At 34.7% G+C, this 18,135-nt stretch overlaps 1 protein-coding gene across 6 annotated transcripts; it reads left to right on the top strand.

The window, feature by feature from the left end:
* Positions 1-1,543: 1,543 nt before the first annotated feature.
* LOC128177112 (WD repeat-containing protein 64-like) lies at positions 1,544-16,972 on the top strand. 6 transcript variants are annotated; one of them, XM_052843667.1, is made up of 31 exons: positions 1,544-2,136; positions 3,001-3,131; positions 4,323-4,434; positions 4,625-4,731; positions 4,850-4,879; positions 5,046-5,156; positions 5,289-5,518; positions 5,762-5,902; positions 6,010-6,143; positions 7,026-7,153; positions 7,516-7,600; positions 7,689-7,837; positions 8,278-8,401; positions 8,483-8,646; positions 8,904-9,095; positions 9,277-9,401; positions 9,554-9,691; positions 9,811-9,937; positions 10,070-10,172; positions 10,320-10,504; positions 10,756-10,861; positions 10,999-11,060; positions 11,154-11,266; positions 11,373-11,490; positions 11,579-11,670; positions 11,784-11,898; positions 12,345-12,383; positions 13,709-13,789; positions 14,271-14,366; positions 15,346-15,483; positions 16,576-16,713. In XM_052843667.1, the coding sequence occupies exons 1-30, from the start codon at positions 1,980-1,982 to the stop codon at positions 15,481-15,483; spliced, it is 3,633 nt and encodes a 1,210-aa protein (XP_052699627.1). In that variant the 5' UTR covers positions 1,544-1,979; the 3' UTR covers positions 16,576-16,713. The 6 variants fall into 6 exon arrangements, with proteins under 6 accessions (XP_052699627.1, XP_052699630.1, XP_052699631.1 ...); XM_052843670.1 differs by lacking the exon at positions 15,346-15,483 and adding an exon at positions 16,033-16,065 and having other exon boundaries at positions 1,545-2,136; XM_052843671.1 differs by lacking the exon at positions 15,346-15,483 and adding an exon at positions 14,787-14,812 and having other exon boundaries at positions 1,546-2,136; positions 16,576-16,716.
* Positions 16,973-18,135: the final 1,163 nt, after the last annotated feature.

Genomic DNA, 18,135 nt, shown 5'->3' with positions numbered 1-18,135 from the left:
TCAATGTAAAGGGTGTTATAGAATAAATTAATTTTAGACAGTCACGAAGCAGTATTCAATTTTGCTGTGAAACTCTGTTTAAATTATTATAAAGGATATAGCCTATATAATCGATAAAAAATAAAACTAAACATTGAATTTCACCCCCCCCCCCTTTCCCGTTCTTTGAAATAAGAATTTTGCTCTAAGAATTATGTACCGTGATATGATATTTCTTTTGTACAAGATGACACCATGTAGTTTTAATTCTTTCACAGCCTTTAAACACTTTCAAAGGTTTTTTTTAATATGAACAACAGAAATTCATTAACTTTATTTTTAGTCATTCAAGTATTTGAATGCATTTTTACAATAAAAATATTCACACTTATATATGTAGTTACAATAAATTGTTTTGAGGGTTTGGAAAGTTTTGTTGTGCTCGAGCTGATAAAGAACATCAATCGAGTCCTCCAAAAATCAATCTGAAAAGTTAAACACTTTAAAATCAAGTGTAATAATTCAAGTTTTATTTCCGATAGATTTCTTCCTTAACTAAATAATTAAACTTTAGAACAACAGAATAAATTTACATTTTACTGCATAAGAGAATGAGCATTCTTGCATATCTTTTGTAAATTGTACTTTGCGTTGAAATCTTTAATTATATCTTATGATTGTATGATATTATAACCAATAAATCTCGGCATTCTCAATTTTGTTCACTGTCGTTAAAACTCAGATATAGAGTTATCTCTCCTACAGTGACGTCTGATTACTTGAAAGAAAGAAAGAAAGAAAGAAAGATAGATAGATAGATAGATAGATAGATAGATAGATAGATAGATAGATAGATAGATAGATAGATAGATAGATAGATAGATAGAGAGATAGATAGATAGATAGATATTAGCTATAAACATGTCTCTGATATAGATGAAACACTTTTTTACAGTCCAATGACATGAAGAAAATGTAAATTCAATTATCAATGCTCACTGTCCGATTATTTTCATGACCATACATCGATTGCCGTTTCCTAAGTGCTCTACATGTTATGTAAGTCCGTCATACAAACAGCGTCAATAGAAGCATTTTTAAAAAAATCTTTATAATTAGTTTAAAAGGCTTAGAGGGGAAGGGGGAGGGAGTAAATACGTATATTATTAAAAGACATATTAACTCGCACTTTTTGCCGTTAGACCTTTAAAACCGATTCACATCATTTATCAGTTCATATATCTGAATGCTTTTTAACGCTGTTTACTCCTTGTAACGAAGTTTTATAATGGGCTTAACCAAACCTACACTGGTTTTCTTTATGAACAAATTCCATAGCAGAAATTGAAATACAGTTGAGAGAGAGCTTTTCTATTGAAACTGCTTAATTCAGCCGCTAAAAACGCAAAGTTTAAATCTCTTCCACAATATGGTTTATGTGTTTAAATTGTCCGCACAACACTTAATCAGATATATATACATCTAAATATACATCCACCCCGTGTGTACCTGATAGGCTTTAAATGGCAAAAGTAGATTTAAAATGGCCTTGCAAACGAAATAAAGAATTGAGCGAACAACATCTTATTTATCTTTATTTCATATTTTTTGACAAGCCACATTGTTGCACGGTTGTTCTTTGTGGACAGACAATACCTGAAGTATTTGCTATCAGAAGTCGCTGCTAGCTGTGTCTGTAGATAAGATACACCTGTAGGCCGACCCAGGACTTCCGTACGCCGGTTGCTAAGAAGCTTTTAAATGGCGAGTACCGTACAGGTATGCCAGATTGATCAGTAGATGTGGTATATTGACCAGCCATTATGACAGACAGAAATGAATTCTTTGGGATAACGTAATGACAGATTTCAATCAACACCCTTAAGTACAGCGAAGCAGTGTGTGTGTGTGTGTGAAGACAATACGGACCCGTTAACGTTAGTCGGTTAGTCTGTGTCCTGTACCCTATGGGTCGCTGAGACCCACCGTGTTTTTATACTATGTCTGAGATCGCTGAACACCCCGGGGACGGGCTGGCCCGCCCGTACACCGTGGGGACATTTCAGACCCGTCTTGATAAGTTTGAGAGTTTCATTAAGGACATCACTTTCCAGGATGTTGAGGCCACACCTGAGGAACGGAGGCAATGGATCACAGGTAAACACGCTTGGAGAAATTGATTAGAATTGATTTTCTTCTGCTTATTAAACATGTTCATAGAGAGCGTTTTGTAAAAAAGTCGCATATTGATCAATAATTAATGGTTCTTCTCATAAAGTAGTTGCATGTTTATAGAACTCATTCTAAAAAGGAGACGATTTTTGCTATTTTAACTGTAAAACGACATCAAAATCCTTCATATATTTTCTTTTAGGACATCTATACAATCAATAGTTATGGCTGCATGGATTGTATGAAAAAAAATTGTTTTATTTTTCAAAGTAAAATTACTGTATGTTGTCTTTTTAAGGATATATATTTTTGCTATAAATGTCCTTCCATATCAAATTCAAAATTCTTTGCATTACTTCATGGTAAAGTTGTTTGCATTGCTTATATATTAGCAGGTATATGAAATGTGTAAATTTTATAAACTGTTGGTTTATATCGATATTGAGTCTCCTTCAGCCATTAAATAATGGCACTCCTGGTCGGTGCTATATGCTCACTCCATTGTACGGTGTGTTGTGTGTATTCCCTGCCGAGTTTCCCTCTTTGTTAAACCCCCAATATTGACCATTGGACTCGGATCAAACTATTCGGTAGATCACTTTTGGCTTATGTCATTTCGACTAATCCCCAAATCTGGCTCTAAGGTGCTCTGTAAACACTCCAATTTAATAAGATAAACTGTTCACGGTCGCCGGATTTAAATGGGATAAAAGTATATGACACATGTTCTTGTATATTGGAAAGTTCACCGACCGTTATCAACTAATATGTGTATGTGAGTTGGGGTGGGTGGAGAGAGAGACAGAGAGAGAAAGACATTATTTCAAAGCTTCTTTTCCTCTGTTCCAGAGAGCCTGAGGTTTGACCAGTTCTGTGACTCCATACGGGACCTGTTTGGTTCTGACATAAAGAATGCTGACCTGAAGGCCATCTACAGAAAGATTTCCACAAACCCAGACGCCAAGGTCGACTGGAGCGAGGTACAGTCCTCGTATATAGTCATAGCAATTAACGGATATAGTCATATCAACTAACGTATATAGTCATATCAATTAACGGATATAGCCATATCAATTAACGGATATAGTCATAAAAATAAATGGATATATTCATATCTACTAACGGATATAGTCATAACAATTAACGGATATAGCCATATCAATTAACGGATAAAGTCATAACAATTAACGGATAAAGTCATAACAATTAACGGATATAGTCATAACAATTAACGTATATAGTCATAACAATTAATGGATATAGTCATATCTACTAACGGATATAGCCATACCAATTAACGTATATAGTCATAACAATTAATGGATATAGTCATATCTACTAACGGATATAGCCATACCAATTAACGTATATAGTCATAACAAATAACGGATATAGTCATAACAATTAACGGATATAGTCATATCAACTAATGAATATAGCCACATCAACTAACGAATAGAGCCATATCAATTTACAGATACATGTATAGTCATAGCAATTAACGGATATAGTTTTAACAATTAATTATTTACAACACCTAAGTATAAACAGAAGCAATAGAGTTACTAGCTGATTTGTTATTATAATTTGTCAATAATGTTATTGTTCTACTATTTGCAGTTGTTTTGCGATTCTTTAATGATTTTGAGTTGTTTGGTATATCATATCACAAGCGGTTGAGTGTGTATTATTGCAATATTATCAGTTGTTTAAATGTCATTTCCAGTCATTTGGTTTTGTATTTTATTTTAACTATCTTTAGTTGTTTTAATATTATTTCACCTATTTCAGGCTTTGGTTTTCATATTTTTTTCTTCACTTTTTCAGATGTTCAGTTATTATTTCATGATCGTATTTTTTGCAAGTTGTTTGCTTATTTTCAGTTGTTCGATTATTTTCGTTTGTTAAGATATTTTCCTTTGATCGGTTATTTTTAGTTTTTCAGACAATTCAGTTATTTCTTTTTTATTTTAAGTCCTTCGATCATTAGATCATTGTCAGTTTTAAAGAATGTTTATCTGTTCAGTATATGTCATCACTTCAGTCATTTTCAGGTTTTCAGTTATTTTCAATTATTTGGTTATTTTTATTTGTTCCGTTGTATTCTGCTTTTTTCAGTTGTTCGGTTATTTTATTTGTTCTGTTATTTGAAGTTAATTTGCTATTTTTAGTTGTTCGGTTATTTCCAATCGGCGGCGGAGGAGCACGAGGAGGCAGCCGGCGTCGGGGAAGAGGTCAGCATCTTCACCGTCTCCAAGCGACAGCGCGTGGGAGAAGCTGCAGGTATGCCGGGTCAACTTTTCTTTTTATGGTCCACATTTTACAATTATATTTTGGAGAAACTGGTATTTAAATTGTTGATTTATTCTGTTTTGCAAAGAAATGTTTCATACCTGATTTATTTGCGCTAATGAGTTATTTATCAATATTTATATTGTATAACGTTCGATTTCCTATTGCTACAATATTACAGGGGATAAAACTCGTCGCGACACCGTGCAATGTTTGCGCTTTGTTCCATCGCTGGACGGCTACGTTTCAGCGTCACAAAAAGGAGCCATCGTCATATGGAATAGTTCAGTGAGTATTCCGGATGTGGTTTTGTTTTTAGTCACCTAGTAACTTTTTCCTAATTGAAAAATAGCTGGAAAAAAAATTGGAAAATGCCAAATTTGATGTGGATTCCTTTTATTTTCAGCTTCGAATGCTATCCTGTATCGACATTAATGTAAGTATGAACGAAACATTCATAAATTTTTAGATCTCTTAAGCCCCACCATCTCATTAAATGAAGTGAACGCGGTGAATAGGCTGTCATCTGTGAATTCAAAGTAAACTAAAACGTTTGGAAACTTTGCAATTATAGACAATTTACCTTCTGTTGTACCAAATAGGAAGCTGCTTGGGTTACTGGTTGTGAATACCTTCCAAACATACGCAGAGCGGTGTGTTGTACTGAAAGGAGCATTGTTGTTTGGGATCATCGTGCTAAGGGAAAAAATCAAGTAAGGCATTATCTTCAACTTTCATGAAAAAATTATAGTATGACTATTGAAAAATCATAACTTTCATTTGTATTGTGCTTCTTTAATTTCAATTAATACTATCATTTAACTTTATTGTTATTTCATTTGCAGCATGTGTTTTCTATCAAACCTTTTGAGAACTCCCCTCAGTGTATCTGCAATGTTCCTACTTCCTCTCACCTCCATGAGGATACAGTATTATTCGGAGATGATCAGGGCTATATCAATGTTTTACGGATACTCAGCAAAGACTTGACAATAAAAAATGCAAAGGATGCAGAAAAAATACAGAATACTCAACCTATTCCCAATTATCCTATTGAACTTGATAAACTGTCATAGTAAGTGAATTAGATATTCTATGCTTGTATTTGCAAAAAATATTTTTATCCATCAATATGGCTGGGAAAGAAATTTTAAATTGTTATCAAATATGTATTATATATATATTTATATATATATAAGATCATAAATAAAAAATAGTTAGAATATCAATTCTCTACTGCTTGTCAAGGCAAAAGTATTTGAAAGTTATTTAACAGATTGCCTCACAGTTTGATCAGGGTGAAAAAATATATTTTCAGTAAAATAGAAAAGAGGAAAATTCACCATGACTGGGTGCTAAAGGTGAAGTATTTTCCTGAGCTGAGATGTTTTGCATCCTGTTCCCCCCACAGCAAGCAGTCCTTTGTACTAGAGGAGATAGACAGGCTTTATGATGATGGGTAAGCTTACCTGTGCCTTACACTTAGTATTCTACACAGCTCACTTCTATATGGAAAATCATTATTAAGAATGTTCACTAGGGTGACTTGAATGTATTTTTTTATAGGGAAGTGCGAGGTGTATCAATCTACAAAGGGGTGAATTGTTTTGATTATTGTGCCAAAGCCAACATAATTGCCACAGGGGGAGTGGACAAAGTCATCAGGGTGTGGCACCCTCACATCTTCTCCAGACCAACAGGTAAATATTATTAACACTAGTCAACTTATGTACAAGTAGCAACACCGTAGGACATGCATTCTTAATACAGATGGCTGCACTCAGGTAACTTTACGCACTCACACCAATGACTACCCATCTTTACACTGGTGACTATTCATCTTTACACAGGTGACTACACCTCTTTACACAGGTGCCTACTCATCTTCAAACAGATGACTACCCATGTTTACACAGATGACTACCCATCTTTACACAGGTGACTGCCCATCTTTACACAGGTGACTACACATCTTCAAACAGGTGACTACCTCTCTTTACACAGGTGACTACACATCTTCAAACAGGTGACCACCTCTCTCTACACAGGTGACTACCCCTCTTTAAACAGGTGACTACACATCTTCAAACAGGTGACTACCCCTCTTTACACAGGTGACTTCACATCTTTAAACAAGTGACTACCCCATTTTACACAGGTGAACACACATCTTCATGCAGGTGACTACCCATCCTTACACAGGTGACTACACATCTTCACACAGGTGAATATACATGTCACATAGATGACTACCCACTGTCACACAGGTGACTGCACACTGTCACAAAGATGACTACACAATGTCACACAGGTTTTAACATAATCCCACTTAGTTGACTATACTCCATCACACAAATCACTACATTTCATCACACAGGTCTATGTCACAGGGTATGGCAAATAAACCTATAGACTATAGTCAAATAGGTAGACTCAGTTCTACAGATAAACAGAGTCTCACAGATGACCATAAATTGTCTCACAGGGACACAATTAACTAATTTGCCAGTCTTCCAATAAAAGTGTTTGTATATTTGAAATTTAGAGGTTATTTAGGTTTATGTAAACATTTATGTTGACAGGGAAACTGATGGGTCACTTGTTTACCATTGTTGACATTTGTTGCAATGAGAAAGACCAGCATCTGATCAGCCTGTCCACAGCCCGTGTGTTCAGAGTGTGGGACATTCACACCTTGACCTGTTTACAGGTAAACTAAAGATATGTTACTATTTCAAAAGGTTGTATGAGAAATCCTTTTTACTACCATAAGTTTTATAGTGACTAATGTGTGTCCCCAAGTTGCTCATTCATCTTGTTTAATGTTAATATACACATTTTGTTACTCAATCATGAGTTACATTCATTTGTTTGTTGTCAAGCTAAATCTATCTAAAGGATGCAAATCCAGTTGAGGTATACACTTGTAGACTAATATATTAAAGTGGGGCTAGATACATGCATACTTGAACTGTGAGTTATGCCAGTGTTTGAAATCAAAAGAGAGTTTGACAAGCATCATTCCAGTTTATTTGTTTTACATGAATACAGGTACATGGCATTTAATTACAGGTCTTTACAGACAACGAGGAGAGACCTGGTGAAAAGAGAATCTATTCCATGGTATTTGATTCAAGGCATGAAAGGCTTTTGACAGGTAAAATTGATTTTCTGTTGTAAACTTCTTTGAATCCTCAATACTGACATTACATTGGCAATTTGGCACTATCTAAATTTCTTGGTAGGATCCAGTGTGATCGACTCATGGCCCCTGACTCGGGCTGTACAGGACACGATGCAGGTGCCCCACACACATGACAGACCCATCAGCCAGGTGGTTCTCAACCGAGAACTGAATCAGGTCATCACCATGTGTACAGAGTCACACATCAAGGTACTCTCTCAGAAATCTCAGAGGAAGAACCACAGTAAAACATGGTTACCCCAAACAAGCTTATAACAAATTCAGGGTCACAGAGAAGTCAGTTTCAGTTTATCCTGTAATCTAAAAAATGGAATATTAACTGAATTGAAATACATGTATTGAATTACAATTATAATGAATTGAAATTGCTTTTCATTGGCTCCTCGCTATAACTGTGTTATGCTGTAATTCAGAATGAACCAAAACACTGTTATTACTGTGCAAAACAAAATTTGCACCAATAGCACAGCAAAGAAGCACCTTAATTTAAGATTGAACTCATTTATGAAAAAATTGAAAATCCGTTCAATGTCACATTCAAGTGAAATACTGGAGACCTTGCCATAGAGCTCATTTATAAACTCTGTTTGTTAGATCTATAGAGCTCATTTATAAACTCTGTTTGTTAGATCTGGGAGCTGGAGACAGGTAAGAGGGTCGGGACCATTAACAATGCCCACGACGACAATGTGGAGGTGACGGCTCTCTGTCTGGACAAGTCCGGCTACAGGATGGCCACGGGAGGATTTGACGGTGAGTGATGTTACATGTAGATGACGAGTACTATTGATGCCGAAATATATCGTTTGTAAATGGTTGACTTTTGGCTTGTAGGGTCTATTAAGGTGTGGGATTTTGGGTCAGGCCAGGTGATTAAAAAGAAATCAGGTCGTCACTCTGAAGAGGACCTCAGTATTGTGGGAATGGCTTACACCTACTTCCAGGGGGACCGCGTGCTTCTAGCTGTGGGATGGAATAACAAAATTAGGATGCTTCTGGTAATTTTATGTCTTGATTCTTTCAAGAAATCTGAACAAACCCATTTTGAAACAAAGTAGTGCATTCAAAGTTTAAAATAATTTGAGATAAAAATACAGAATCTTAAAAACAGAAATGTGTAAGCATTGATGAAACCTATTGGTTTTCTATCTGTTACACTGCTTTCAACTGAGTAATGGATAGAAAACATGGAGTCACAACAGTGGAATGAAATTGAAAACTTGATAGTTATTAGAAAGTCATACATTTCTCACAGGATACCAATGAGAATTATGATTTGCCGGTGGTGCGAGAGTTTCTGGACGTGTACTACTGGACAGCAGAATCAGGGATCACCCCTAGAGATGACCCGTTTCCTCCCACTGACCCACTCCCAGATATAGGTCAAAACACACAGGTGTCAATGGGATCAAGGAAACCCTCCCATGTAGGATCAGTATTTAGAAAGGTACTAGTGTTAGTTACCAAACATATGAACATTAGATGAGTTATGATCAACCATGGATTTGTTTTGCTTCAAGATTCATAGAGTATTAGCATCATTAATGATGATGCTTTGATGATTCTTGAAAAGAAAAAGTTTAGAATTTTATCATGTTTGAGTAACAAGAGGAATCCTTCATTTGTAGGACTACATTCTCAGCTCCCATGATTTATCCTCATTTACCATGTACACAGACGATACACTGATTACTGGGTGTACGGATGGAACTATTGTCTTCTGGGATGTACAGAAGGGGGAGGTTCAAAAAGTGTAAGTTATAGAACTACCTTAATGACAAGTAATGATAATCAGGTATAATAGTTTCATGTATTTTGCATTCTCAGGTGTAATTGATATGTTGCTTTATCAGGTATAATAGATTTAGACACATTATGTACAATATGAGATGTGGGATCTTCCAGGTTCCAATTCCCTACTGATGATGGAGAAGAGGAGCAGTCTTCCAGTAAGCCGCGGTCAAGGATGGGCAATGAGCGACGTGTCAACATGATCAAAGTGATGGTCCACAGAGAGAGGAAACTCGACCCTGCCTATGTCAAGTTAGTCCTTTAGCATAAACCATGCACTGACAAATGTGTTCCATTAAATCATTTTTTTGTGGATGACAAAAAGATCAGTATATAAATGTACACCAGACTGTATATTGATGTAATTACAGGAAGAAGGAGGAAGAAGAAAAAGAGGAGAAGGAATTAGAGATTATTATGTCTCAAAAAACGAGTCGACGAGTATCCCGAGCCAATTCTCGAGCTTCCAGGCAATCCACAGCACCTGCTCCAATACAAGTAGGCTGAAACGAGACTTTCATTTGTCAGAAAATTATTATTAATTGATAACAATCTGGGATTGATGATATGGACTCAACTCTGCCATACCTAATGTAAATTTGATGGAATGTTGATTTTCTTATTTTTTAGGTAGACTCACAAAAACAGAAGGCTTTGATGGATGAAATTACAGCAAAAGTCGAAGGGGTGGAATTTGAAAAAACTGAAGATTTGACAGATGCAAAGATAGAAGGTGAGGGAAATGAAAAATATAGACAACAAATGAAACAATAAAAAAATAAAAAGATAATATTAATGAATTTTTTGTCTCTCTGTTATGGACTACATGTAATTTTAAAGCAAGTCATTAATTAGAGAAGTTGAATTCATTTTTTTGTAGAAATGATAAAAAATGATGATGGTGATGAAAAACGAGATGAAGAGAAATCAGATGATGGTTTTACGAAGGCGGAATCTGAGGATGAGGAGATTGAGGATGAGGAGAGTAAATACATCACAGAGGAGTATGCCCCAATCCTTGTATCAGTACACCAAGACTCCTTCATCAGGTTCTGGACAATGGAGGTACGCCCCTTGTGTCAATGAGGAACATATGAAAAGAATTATAAATAGCATGTAAATCATGTGTAAACCACAGAAATACACTTAGTGGGAGAATAATGACTGTGCCTGCTGTAAAATGGAGTAGTATGCTGATAAGATTGTGTACATTAAGTCTCAGAATTCCACGTAATGTCTTATAACATCATGAATATACACTGTCCTGATTTAGATAATTATGACGATATATAGAGTCTGTTGACCTGTTCTTGTAGGGGCAGCTACTGAGGGAGGTGTCAGCTGTTACGAGGAGAACCGGGACTCCCGTCACATGTATCACACACGATGAGAACAGTAACTGCATGATAACAGGGGACATTAGTGAGTTCATTGTACAAACTGTAACAGCATGGTGAATTTAGTATTTAGCCAATTTTTATTGGTCAGTTATATTGTTATTTCAATACTATGAATAAATTTTAAGTTTTCATTCATGGACATGAATATTTTTTTTCCAGAGGGTTATTTGACATTATGGAGCATTAGCAAACTGTTGAAGAACCCGGAATCCACAGAACAGGTAGGTTGTTATCATAAATACACACATATAACAGAATGTACTGCATCAGTTTCATGTAGAATACCTTGGTACACTTTATAATTTTATTTGCAGAATGCAGTAAAACAGTTGATCTGTTGGCGGGCTCATCTGGTCAAGATTGTCTCCCTTATGTACATAGATAAACTCAAGGCCATATTTTCTGGGTCCACAGATGGATCAGTCAGGTAAAGCTTTTAAACAAAAATATATACAATTTCTTTTTCAAAAACAAACTTTAACTCTTCTGTTTGATTAAGGAATCAAACTAAAAATATATTGGATTATTTTCAGGGTTTGGTGGGGTCACAAAGGTCGTTTTATAGGCTTTTTCAGCCAGCATAGACCTTTTGTGTTTCCAAGGAACGAAGAGTCAGCAGGACCAGCAACTCTGCCCTATGATATTACAGAGGTAAAATATTTCAACAATGATTCAACAAATTATGGAAAGTTGTTTTAAAGATATAAATTAAAATATATAATATTTCACATTCGTATAGGCTCCTCTTGCCCCAGTTAAAGTTAAAAGTGCAAAGCAAAAGATTAGAACCAAGGAAAACATCAAGTTCCCTCTTGTGGTTGACTATGAAAGGTAACATTTTAATCATTATCTCTAAATATTTGGATCTTTGAAATCAAGATTGTTATTTTCTGTATTTATATAAGTTGTTGCACATTTACCACAATTGAAATTTTTATCTGCAGGTGGCAGCCTTTTAGACGATCAGCTTATAATCGGGATAAACAGACAACAAGTCGCAAAAAACGCATTCCTCAACCGGAGGACAGAAAATTCTTTGGAGCACTTATCAAACCAAAGGTGAATACTAAGAATAAAATGAGTGTTGAAATAATTTTAGAAATGCTTCCCTAATATATTTGGATGCCTTTGTGTACAATTAACTATGCCAATTATATTGAAACATAGCAAGAACAGCATATAATTAATTGTAACTAATGCGCAATTGGCAGATTAACAAATGCTTAAACTTACCTATGGAATATAAGCCCAATGGTTCAGAAAATTCCCTCGCATCTTATTTCAGAGAAGATTCAGGCAACTTGTATCATTGAAAAGAAACCGGGTATAATTCTGCTCTGACTAAAAGTCACTGCAAATTCAACCAATTTGAGCAGTGCATGAGGATTTCTAAAGATAAAAGCATATATGACTCCAAAATGTTCTCTTAATTCTCTAGCAAAGTGAATTAAACTGAATGATGGATGTACAATGCATATATTGATACATGGAGAATTTAATTTCAGGATTACTTAAAGAAAGTTTTATCTCCCACTAATAAATGGGTAATTAATCCTAGAAATCAGTAGCTAGTGGTGACAGAAATTGTTGTATTGCACTGTTGTGACACTGTAACGTTTTGTAGGCTACTAGTGAATCATGGGTAATGCCATGTGACATCAAATCAACATGTTGTCAATTGAGGTCCTACTAGTATTGTCATCTAACCTCAAATGGGAATATTTGTTGAAGTGATATATTAGTGTAGTTGTTTTACTGTAATCATATCCTTCATTGTTTTGGTAACATTGTAGGAAAAGTGTAAACTTTATATCAGGTAATTTTGGCTTGTTACGAAAGATGTTTTTTTGGCAGAAAAAATGCCAAAGGTTCATCGCAAATATTTTCATGTAATTGTCTCTCTTGACGTTAATTCTTTGCCATTCTGTAACCTGAAATGGTTATATGTATCATTAACCTGAAATGGGTTGCAGGCTAGCTGGCAGCAAGAAGTGATTAGCAGAAACAAGGCAATTTTAAAAGTTTATATTCTTTCAAACTCAAAATATGCCAAGATATACCGGTAGTGCACAAAGTGGATGAATTCCATATTCAAAGAAATTTTCCAACATTTTTTTTTCCAACTTAGGGGAGGATTACTCTCTTCCATGGCCGTTGCCTATAAAGTCAAATGAAAAAATCTTTTAAACAGAAGAAGAAGGGCTTGGTTGGGCCAATAATTACATTTTTCCACACCAAAAAAAATGAAAAAAAGAAATGGAACCCAATATAATGTAAATAAATGAGAAACCAACAGCTTTATTAATTCCTCTAGAATTCCAATTTGATTCATTAATAATGAAATCTATTTTAACCTGCATGTAGATAAAATTAACTTTATGATTGAGGAGTAAATGATGGTGAAAAAAATTGTAGTCTGTTAAGGTACTTTCAGTTTTAGATTAAATGCAGATATTAGATCATGTACTAGATGCATCTTTGTAACAGTGCACATATTCATGCATGGTGGTGAATTAATTAGTGCCTGAGTTTACCATTAGCAGCACAACATACTCTCTGCTGAATGTTGTATTTCTTTTACAGCAGCTGTTTATTTTTCAGTATATAGCTATATCTGTACATGTTCATATCTATTATTATGTTAAATACTATAGTTCTTATGAAACAAAACTTGAAGATGCATTGCCTCTGCATAAAATAAATAATTATTGAAAATGATAAAACATGATTATTATGCTTTAACGTTTTTAAATTCTATAGTCTAGATAAATGTAAATGTCTTAAGTACCAATGTAAGCATTACAATTAGCTCAACACTGATTCAAGGGAAAAGTAGAATAAACTCATGTTTTCTGTATTAAATCTGCAGGCCTACAATCATCACTTAGAGAGTTTTAACACAGCTGATAAAAACCAAGGAGCAGTATTTAGGGCTTTGCCTGTGTATCGGGTAAGAGTGTCTTGATTATGTTGGTATTTTCTGTATTATGGACAATTTTGTTTAAATGGATATACATGTATCTGGTATATTTTAAGGTACCTCACTACACCTTAGACTTATATTTTTTACGACACTATGTCACAAGAAGGCGATTTAAATGTTTTGTTAAATTGTTTATATCGTTCGATTGGGTTGTATATCATCATAGCTCAGTGGTCCAAGTTTTGGGCTTCTGAACCGCACATCATGAGTTGGAGTCCGCTTGGAGCTTTTGTTCATGTTGACTGAATTATATTTTCGAAAATGTAATTTTTCATCTGAAATTGCACATTTTTTCACCTATTTAAATGACTTATATACTGTTTATCCATCATGCTATCTATCATAATCAAGTACTTTTCTGCTGATTTGAGAAACTATTTCAAGGTCTAGTGGGCCACCTTAACCAAGTTGAGTAAAGATATACAAAGTTTTTAATTAATTGTTTCAGATAAAAACTCCAAAGAAAGTGACCATTCCAGAACCTAGCTATAAGATTCCCACAGAGGATGAGTCCCAGAGCTACCTGTTTGGGAACGCCAGCAAGGTAAACCCTGGGACTAAATCCCGCTGTCTTATTTTACATGTACTCTGTGTCCGAGTGTAATGCTGTATCTTTGTGCTGTAATTGAGTATGATTGTGATTCAAATGTAATTGCAGTACAATTTGTGTTGGTAATATTACTATTTCAAAATTATGTTAAAACTATCTATATGTCAAGTACATTTTGTACTTCATTGATCAGATTTCAACTTAAACTCCACTTGGTAGTGTATACTTGATGTAGTGTTTATTTTTAATCAGTGTTTGTTTAAGTTTAAGGTCAAAGAATTGATTAATTTTATTTTTTATTCTTAAAACAAGACATGCACACAAATTCAGTTTGAATTTTAATTTTGTGAAAATATAAAGCATATACGGAACATCATGTTTAAAGTTTGAATGTAATGAAGAAATGATTTACAGGAAAAGGCTGAGTGACGGAAACAAGGGTATATATTTGTAAATATTTTGTCACATCCTACAAGTTTTACAGTGTTGCCACCAGAATCATTTGTATTAAGTTTAAATCTTCTAATTGACAAAGTGCCCTTTGCATAAAATGTCACATTTCATCGATTTTATGTGTGTATGTTTGCACACTGACAATGCCTTTGAAACCCATTAATGTTCAACTAAACTTATATCAAATTTTAATTCCCAAGACTTCTTAAGTCCTTATGTCTGATATAAAACGATTTATGAGACTAAATTACAGTATGTATGAATGTTGATTTCCAATTCAGTTCTTTCATTTCATTTAAAGGGAATTGAAAATGCACTTCATTTCATCATTATTGATTTGAAAGCACTTAAAAAATGAAATTGATCTGACATTCAATGGAGTAAATATAAAACCTATATGAATTATTTAGAAAGCAATATTAAATTTAGTGTTCTCTGACAATGAAAGAGAGTGCATATAAAACGAATTTAGTTTCACATAAACCACATGGTGTGTATATTAAACATGTATATTTCCTAGCCTTTGCCCCATACTGCCCCCACCCCCGGGTCCGTGAAGAGACCCCAGTATGTCCCTCACATGACCCGGGTCTATCAGGCCCTCAAAGCTGACCCACCACTAAGACTACCCACCCTCAGGACGACCAAGAAACGCTAGGTAAGGCGGGGGTCAGGTAAGCTGGGTGTCGGCTAGTGAGAGCGGGAGCACACAGCACTGGGTGGGCTTTCGGAGCATGCTCCACAGTACTGGACAGATCAGGTTATTTATTGCAGCACTGCACTCTCAAGCTAGATTACTGCACAGGGTAGAGCTGTGTAACTTCTGAAGGTGCTGACTATTGCATACTAGTACCCCTATATATTGAAAGAAGAACTTGCCTCATGAAACTTTTATATATGGCAATCTTTAATGGAAGGTTATTTCTTATCTGACGGTAATGTAAAAGGGATTTTAATGCGTTACTCTTTGTTAAAAATAAAAGTAAAGATTAAGTGAAATTCATTGGGTAAAAGATGAATTACTATTAGATTGGAGCACTTATACCGGTTGCATGAGGTGCATGCTTTTATATCTTCCTTGCATGACAGGACTCCATTTTATGACTACTTTGTCTATCTACTCCTCAAATTGTAGTCAGAGGGAGGAACTTATATAAATGAGGAAAATTTGTGTTTAAAACTAATTATATTTTATTTCCTTTTTAAGTTCCAGTTTAATTTCGACATCTAGACCACTAGGGTAATTGAGTTTGCATGAAGACCGTTAACGTCATTTAGTTAACCTCAGAAATCAAAATAATTCAACATTTATACCACTAAATTACTTAAAAATATAGTTCATGAAACTAATTTTTAACCATTTTCTAAGATCACTGGCTCCACCGTCACGAAATTTTCAAATTCTTCAACTCATTCCTCAACTCAAATCCTTTAAAAATCCCATAAATTTGAGGTCAAACCTCAGATTTGAGGCTGAGTATTGACTTGAGGAAAGTTGGTGACGGCGGGGCCTGAATGCATTAGGGATTAATTCGCATACTCCAACAATAAAATGTCTTGTACCGTAATACTAGCATCTGTGAAAACATGCAGTAGCACGATCTTAATTAATACTAATTATTTTTAATGGTAAAATTAATAAAATACATCCGTTATTTATTATTTTATGCAAATTAATGCGAAAGAGAAATAAATAGATTTTTTAAAATATAACTTTGTTTAATATCTGATCGCATTTCATTTGCTGTAGGCTCCGGCAACCAACAAGATACAGAGACGACAGACGACAATCATTAAGCCGCCGCCAGGGGGCGGTTTGCAGGGTTCTTCCACCAGTCGTTCTGTGGTATCTTCTTCTAACATCGCCTCACCCAGGAGACAGAGTCGTCCGTCGTAGGCTGTCCCACCGGACCGGAAACATCTTCTGGGTCCCCCCGGATACCCCGTTGTTTGTTTGTCGGGGAGACCCAGAAAGTTGGCTGGGCCGGTGACATAACATTTAACACAAGCATTTCTGTGATCACCCGTTTGCAGTGCTCGCGTTGTTAAAAGATGACTGTTGTTTTAATATTTATACAGTAAATTTAATATTTTTAATTTATTGTTTCTTGTACTTTTATACACAATAATAAATCATTGCAATTTAATGCGACTAGTTATGAATTAATGGTCAATTCATTCTCGGATTATTTTTAAAGTACTGAAATAACGAGTATAAGATAAACCACACAGACCAGTAGCAGTGATTTTCAAAAAAAAAAAAAAAGAAAAAAAAAGAAAAGAAAAGAAAGAAGAACAGTTTATAAGATGAATAAGAGTATGATGTTAAAATATCGGTTAACCATTTCTGCTTCAACAGAAACGATTTAAGGTGACATTGCAAACAGATCTTTTGAGTTTGTTAAAACAAAAGATTGATTTTCTTGTTTAATCGAGGTTATTAAAAAAATCCTACTATCATTTTGTCAATTCAAGGTCAGTTTAAAGGTCAAATGACCATTTTTATCTACAACTAATTGCAAAAAATTAAATTATAAGGAATGGAATCAGTAGCTACTCAATTTATACTTATATAAAATTGTTACAGTTCACGCTTTTTTATAAACCTCTTCGCGGTTTATAAAACTTAAAATGCCCAAAACCCATTTTATTTTCGTATATATTGACAGCTATTGAATTAATTCCTTAATTAACCAACAAAGAAAATTTTTCATAAATTAAAATTACATTTATCATTAAATTTCTTTGATAAAATGTAATTAAAAGCAGTATGTTATATAGAAAGAGTCTGAAAGATTATTCATGCGCTACTTTGACCTCTTGACCCAGGCTGTTATGCAGGAATAGCAGATTGCGCAAACAGTGTTATATAAAAGAAAACATTTGCAAGTGTAAATATATATAAAAAGCAATATTTTTATATCGTAGATCCATGTGTTCAAAAAAACTTAAATCGAATAACTCGAACTCCTCCTACATATATGCACATCCCGTCTTTGTGTAAAAGATAAATCCCTCTGGGAGGTAGATAATCGGAGACCAGAAAAGGAAACCTCAAAAGTATCGAGCAAAACAAAATATAACAATATAAACTGGTGCTTTATTTTTCAAATTGAGAAGTTTTGCCAAATTTTAGTGGATATTTTATCTCACCCCCCCCCCCCCAACAAAAAAAATCGTGTTCTTGCATAAATTGCGAAATTCGGGCTTTCCCGATCCTTTGAACAAACCAAATAGGATAAGTTTATCCAATTGGAATCACTAGTTTTGGATTTTCTGGGGTAACAGATGTGGGAGATTTCAATAGTAT

This window comes from Crassostrea angulata, chromosome 3 (assembly GCF_025612915.1).
Source record: "Crassostrea angulata isolate pt1a10 chromosome 3, ASM2561291v2, whole genome shotgun sequence".
NCBI classification, from domain to species: Eukaryota; Metazoa; Mollusca; class Bivalvia; order Ostreida; family Ostreidae; genus Magallana; species Magallana angulata.
This window is presented reverse-complemented; position numbering and strand designations above follow the sequence as displayed.